Here is a 6,483-nt window from a genome sequence, read left to right as displayed (position 1 = left end):
CCTAACCCGCCCTATAGACCTTGATGTCCCCTATAGGGAGCCCAACACCCCCGTATAGACCCCAGTGTCCCCTATAGACCCCCCCTATAGCCCCCAGCGTCCCCTATAGACCCCCCCAAAGCCCCCCCCCCCCCCCCCCATAGACCCCCACGTCCCCTACAGAAATCTCTCGGGCCCCGGGCGCCCCATAGGCCCACGGGTCCCCTATAGGCCCCCTATAGGTCACCTATGGGTCCCCTATGGGTCGCTATGGGTCGCTATGGGTCGCTATAGGCGGGAGGGGGCCCCCCCGGCCACCACCACGGTCTCGCCCACCACGTAGGCGGCGGCGGGGGAGCAGAGGAAGGTCACGACCTCGGCCACGTCCGACGGCGTCCCCAGCCTGGGGGGGGGAGGGGAGGGGTCAGGGGTCACCCCGGGGTCACGCCGGGGTCACCCGGGGGTCACGCCGGGGTCATCGGGGGTCACCCACCTCTCGATGCCCATGGAGGACATCACCCGCTGCCGGGTGGCTTCGTCCTCCCAGAGCTGCGGGAGGAGGGCGTGGTCATGGCCCCGCCCACCGCCACGCCCCCTCTCCCCCTCCTCCAGGCCCCGCCCACCGCCAGGCACACCCTCCCAGGCCACGCCCACCCCTTGACGTTCCCGCTCTCCCCCCCCCCCCCAACACCCCCCCACCCCCCTTTGAGGTGTGTCCACCTCCGGGCCCCGCCCCCTTGAAGCCCCGCCCACCCCAAGACCACACCCCCCCCCACGCCGCACCCCCTGCAGACTCCACCCCACGTCCGAGCCACGCCCTCCCTAGGCTCCACCCACCTCCAGGCCACACCCACCCCACGGCGCTCCACCATGAGGGGCCTGCCCGGCCGCCCCGCCCGAGCCACCGGTCCCATCGGCCCCGCCCCTCCCCCTCAGGCCACGCCCCCCCCCTTCAGACCCCGCCCCCCCCCCCAGGCCCCGCCCCTCACGGCAGCGCTGAAGCGGGTGCGGACGAGGCCGGGGGCGACGGCGTTGAGGCGGACGCGGCGGGCGCGGAGCTCGGGGGCCAGCGCCTTCACCAGCCCCAGCAGCGCCGCCTTGCTGACGCTGTAGGGACCCAGCGCCTGGCACCGCCCCCGCCGGCGGCGTCGGCGGCGTCAGCGGCGTCAGCGTCACCCCGCCACCCGCCACCGACGTCGCCCCGCCACGACGTGGGATGGATTCCCACCATCACCACCTTCACCCCACCGCCCGTCCCGTCATGGGGATGGAGCCCACCACCCGTCCCACCACCATCACCCCACCACCCGTCCCACCATGATGTGGGATGGATTCCCACCACCCGTCCCACCATCACCCCACCCCCATCACCACCACCATTGTCCCACCGTGATGTCAGATGGATCCCACCATCATCCCACCACCCGTCCCATCATGTGGATGGACCCCACCATTGTCCCACCACCCGTCCCACCGTGACGTAGGATGGATTCCCACCACCCATCCCCATCCCACCACCATCACCATCACCCCACCACCCGTCCCACCACCCGTCCCACCACCATCACCCCACCACCATCACCCCACCACCCGTCCCACCATGACGTGGGATAGATTCCCACCACCCGTCCCACCATCAAACCCCTCATGAGATGGGATGGAGCCCACCACCCGTCCCACCACCATCACCCCACCACCCATCCCACCATGACGTGGGATGGATTCCCACCACCCGTCCCACCATCACCCCACCCCCATCACCACCACCATTGTCCCACCGTGATGTCAGATGGATCCCACCATCATCCCACCACCCGTCCCATCATGTGGATGGAGCCCACCACCCGTCCCACCACCCGTCCCACCGTGACGTAGGATGGATTCCCACCACCCATCCCCATCCCACCATCATCACCATCACCCCACCACCCATCCCACGATGTAGGATGGATTCCCACCACCCGTCCCACCATCAAACCCCTCGTGAGATGGGATGGAGCCCACCACCCGTCCCACCACCCGTCCCACCACCATCACCCCACCACCCGTCCCACCATGATGTGGGATGGATTCCCACCACCCGTCCCACCATCACCCCACCCCCATCACCACCACCATTGTCCCACCGTGATGTCAGATGGATCCCACCATCATCCCACCACCCGTCCCATCATGTGGATGGACCCCACCATTGTCCCACCACCCGTCCCACCGTGACGTAGGATGGATTCCCACCACCCATCCCCATCCCACCACCATCACCATCACCCCACCACCCGTCCCACCACCCGTCCCACCACCATCACCCCACCACCCGTCCCACCATGACGTGGGATGGATTCCCACCACCCGTCCCACCATCAAACCCCTCATGAGATGGGATGGAGCCCACCACCCGTCCCACCACCCATCCCACCACAACGTGGGATGGATTCCCACCACCATCCCACCACCATCCCACCATCACCCCTCCACCATTGTCCCACCCCCATCGTCCCACCGTGACGTCGGATGGATCCCACCCCCCGTCCACCATCGCCCCCCCCCCCCCCCCCCGTGACGTAGGATGGGTCCCCCCCCCACCCCCCCCCCCTGACGTCACACGGATCCCCCCCCCCCCCTCACCGGGAAGGGCAGGTACCCGGCCACCGACGACACCACCACGATGGCCCCGCCCCTGCGCGGTGGAGGGAGGAGCACGATGACGCGGGCGGGCGTGTCCGAGCCGACCACGCCCCGCCACGCCCCGCCCCGCCCCTAAGCCCCGCCCACTCACCCCCTCTTCTCCATGTGGGGCACCACCAGCTTGATCAACATGGCCGCCGCCGTCACGTTGACCTGGAAGATCTTTGGGGGGCGTGGGGGGGTGGGGTTAAAGATGGGTGGGGCTGGGTGGGCGTGGCCGAGGGGAAAGGGGGCGTGGCTAAGGGGGCGTGGCCACACCTTCTCCCAGGCGGCCTCGTCGGCGTCGAGGGCGGGGCCGAAGACGGGGTTGACGGCGGCGTTGGAGACCAGGATGTCGATGCCCCCGTAGGTCTCCAGGGCCTGGCGGGACCCACACGTGTGGGGCCACCCCACGGTCCCCCACCCCCACGTCCGCCCCATAACCTCAAGGGAGCCCCATAGCCGCCCGGCGGCCCGTGAACCGCCGCCCCGCGGCGGCCACCTAAGGACGGTGCCCCACTGCGCCCCATAACTGCATGGGACCCCCGTGGCCCCGTTGCGCCCCATAGCCCCACGGGACCCCCATAGCCCCAGTGCCCCATCGCGCCCCATAACTGCATGGGCCCATTGCACCCCGTAGCCCCGTGGGACCTCACTGTGCCCCATAGCCCCACTGTGCCCCATAACCCCAGTGCCCCCCTGCTCCCCATAACCCTATGGGACCCCCATGGCCCCACTGTGCCCCATCGCGCCCCATAACTGCATGGGACCCCCGTGGCCCCACTGTGCCCCATAGCCCCACGGGACACCCATAACCCCAGTGCCCCCCTGCTCCCCATAACCCTATGGGACCCCCGTGGCCCCACTGTGCCCCATCGCGCCCCATAACCCTATGGGACCCCCGTGGCCCCACTGTGCCCCATAGCCCCATGGGACCCCCATAGCCCCAGTGCCCCTTTCCACCCCATAGCCCCATGGGACCCCCATAACCCCCGTGCCCCATTGCTCCCCATAACCCCATGGGACCCCCAGAGCCCCACTGTGCCCCACTGCGCCCCATAGCCCCCCCACCCCTCAGGGACCCAGGCGTCCGCCCCCCCCCCCAGGCCCCCTCACCTTCTGGATGAGGCCTTGGCGGCTGTGGGGCTGCCCCACATGGCAGACGACCCCGCTGACCTCCAGCCCCTGGGCCCGCAGCTGCCCCACGGCGGCCTCCACGTGTGGGGCCCGGCGGGAGCTCAGCACCACCCGCGCCCCCGCCCCCGCCAGCCCCGCGGCCACCGCCAGCCCGATCCTGGGGGGCAGGGGGCAGGGGGTCATGGGGGGCTATGGGGGGCTATGGGGTGACAGGGGGCTATGGGGTCATGGGGCGCTATAGGGTGGGGGGCTATAGGGGTGCTATGGGGCTGGGCAGGGGCTATGGAGGGCTATGGGGGGGGCTATGGGGCGGTGGGGGTTGGGGGGGCCTATAGGGTCATGGGGGTCGGGGGGGCTATGGGGTGAGGGGGGCTATGGGGGTCTATAGGGTGGGGGGGCTATGGGGGGGCTGTGGGGCTGGGGCTATGGGGGGCTATGAGGGGGGTCTGTGGGGTGATGGGGGTCATGGGGGGCTATGGGGTGGGGGGCTCTAGGGGTGCTATGGGGCTGGGGGAGGCTATGGGGGGCTATGGGGTGGGGGGCTATAGGGGTGCTGGGGGACATGGGGGTCATGTGGTCACGGGGGGGCTATGGGGGGGCTATGGGGCAGCTATGGGGGTCTGTGGGGCTGGGGAGGCTATGGGGACACAAGGGTCATGGGGGGCTATGGGGTGGAGGGCTCTAGGGGTGCTATGGGGCTGGGGGGGGGCTGGGGGGTGACCGGGGCTGTGGGGACATGGGGGTCACGGGGGGCTATGGGGGGGCTATGGGGCGGCTATGGGGCTCTGTGGGGCGCTGGGGGTCCCAGTGGGTGGCCGTGGGTCCCGGGGGGTGGCTGCGGGGTGGCCGTGGGTCGCCGTGGGGTGGCCGTTGGGTGGCCGTGGGGCGGCCGTGGGTCGCCGTGGGTCGCCGTGGGGCCCACACTCACCCCTGGGTGCCGGCCGTCACCACCGCCACCTTCCCGGCCAGCGGCCCCCCGGGCAGGGGGCTCCCCCCGGCCGCCGAGCGCAGGCCGCTGCCCCCCGCCCGCCCCACGGCGCCCCACATCGCCCCTGCCCCACGGCCCCTGCCCCACGGATCCTGCCCTACGGCCCCTGCCCCGGGAGGGAGGCACTGGGAGGGACTGGGGGGGGGACTGGGGGGGACTGGGGGGGACGGCGGCGATGGGAGGAGCCGGGGGGGGGGGTAGGCGGGAGGATGGAGGGGACTGGGGGGGACTGGGGGGGACTGGGAGGGACTGGGAGGTACTGGGGGGGAACTGGGAGGGACTGGGGGGGACTGGGAGGTACTGGGGGGGAACTGGGAGGGACTGGGGGGGACTGGGAGGGACCAGGAGGGTACTGGGGGGGACTGGGAGGGTACTGGGAGGCACTGGGGGGGAACTGGGAGGGACTGGGGGATACTGGGAGGGACTGGGGGGGAACTGGGAGGGGACTGGGGGGGACTGGGAGGGACCAGGAGGGTACTGGGGGGGACTGGGAGGCACTGGGGGGGACCGGGAGGGTACTGGGAGGGAACTGGAAGGTACTGGGGGGGACCGGGAGGGTACTGGGAGGGAACTGGGAGGTCCTGGGGAGGAACTGGGAGGTACTGGGCAGGTGCTAGCGGGTACTGGTGGGTATTAAGGGGTGCTGGGAGACACCGGGGGGTAGTGGGGGGGGTAGCTGGGGGTACTGGGAGGGCACTAGGAGAGTACTGGGAAATACTGGGGGGCTACTGGGTATACTGGGAGGTACTGGGAGGTTCTGACTCCTCTCGGCCCTCGCTCGGCCCCGCTCGGGGCCCTTCGGGCGGGTTCGGCCCCGGCACGGAGTCGTCCGGGTTCGGCTCCCGACTCGAGCGCGTTCGGCTCCGCTCGGCTCCGCTCGGCTCCGTTCGTTCGGCTCCGCTCGGCTCCGCTCGGCTCCGTTCGTTCGGCTCCGTTCGGCTCCGTTCGTTCGGCTCCGCTCGGCTCCGCTCGGCTCCGTTCGTTCGGCTCCGCTCGGCTCCGTTCGTTCGGCTCCGTTCGGCTCCGTTCGTTCAACTCCGCTCGGCTCCGCTCGGCTCCGTTCGTTCGGCTCCGTTCGGCTCCGCTCGGCTCCGTTCGTTCGGCTCCGCTCGGCTCCACTCGGCTCCGTTCGGCTCAGCTCGGCTCCGTTCGTTCGGCTCCGCTCGGCTCCGTTCGGCTCCGTTCGTTCGGCTCCGCTCGGCTCCGCTCGGCTCCGTTCGTTCGGCTCCGTTCGGCTCCGTTCGTTCGGCTCCGCTCGGCTCCGCTCGGCTCCGTTCGTTCGGCTCCGTTCGGCTCCGTTCGTTCGGCTCCGTTCGGCTCCGCTCGGCTCCGTTCGTTCGGCTCCGCTCGGCTCCACTCGGCTCCGTTCGGGCCGGCGCGGCCCCGCCCATCACCGGGGTCGCGTCCCGGGAGCCCCAAACTACCGGGGGAGGGGGAGCACTTAATAGGGTCCCCTATAGCACCCTATAGGGTCCCCCCTTCCCAGCCGCCATCTTGGTGGGGTCTGCACCCATGGCCGCCATCTTGGGATGGTTTGCCGCCATCTTGGTGGGGTCTGCCCCATAGCCCCCCCTTCTCAGCCGCCATCTTGGTGGGGTCTGCCCCATAGCCCCCCCTTCCCAGTCGCCATCCTGGTGAGGTCTGCCCAATATACCCCCCTTCCCAGCCGCCATCTTGGTGGGGTCGGCCCCATAGCCCCCCCTTCCCAGTCGCCA

At 70.7% G+C, this 6,483-nt stretch overlaps 1 protein-coding gene across 2 annotated transcripts; it reads right to left on the bottom strand.

Annotated features, from left to right (window-relative positions):
* Positions 1–231: 231 nt before the first annotated feature.
* LOC142403106 (dehydrogenase/reductase SDR family member 4-like) lies at positions 232–4,866 on the bottom strand. 2 transcript variants are annotated; one of them, XM_075489267.1, is made up of 8 exons: positions 4,709–4,866; positions 3,760–3,937; positions 2,923–3,024; positions 2,756–2,826; positions 2,605–2,656; positions 969–1,103; positions 473–528; positions 232–382 (listed from the first exon to the last, which is right to left on the bottom strand). In XM_075489267.1, the coding sequence occupies exons 1-8, from the start codon at positions 4,825–4,827 to the stop codon at positions 268–270; spliced, it is 828 nt and encodes a 275-aa protein (XP_075345382.1). In that variant the 5' UTR covers positions 4,828–4,866; the 3' UTR covers positions 232–267. The 2 variants fall into 2 exon arrangements, with proteins under 2 accessions (XP_075345382.1, XP_075345383.1); XM_075489268.1 differs by lacking the exon at positions 473–528.
* Between the last annotated feature and the right edge of the window lie 1,617 nt (positions 4,867–6,483).

Source organism: Mycteria americana, unplaced genomic scaffold, assembly GCF_035582795.1.
Source record: "Mycteria americana isolate JAX WOST 10 ecotype Jacksonville Zoo and Gardens unplaced genomic scaffold, USCA_MyAme_1.0 Scaffold_107, whole genome shotgun sequence".
NCBI classification, from domain to species: Eukaryota; Metazoa; Chordata; class Aves; order Ciconiiformes; family Ciconiidae; genus Mycteria; species Mycteria americana.
This window is presented reverse-complemented; position numbering and strand designations above follow the sequence as displayed.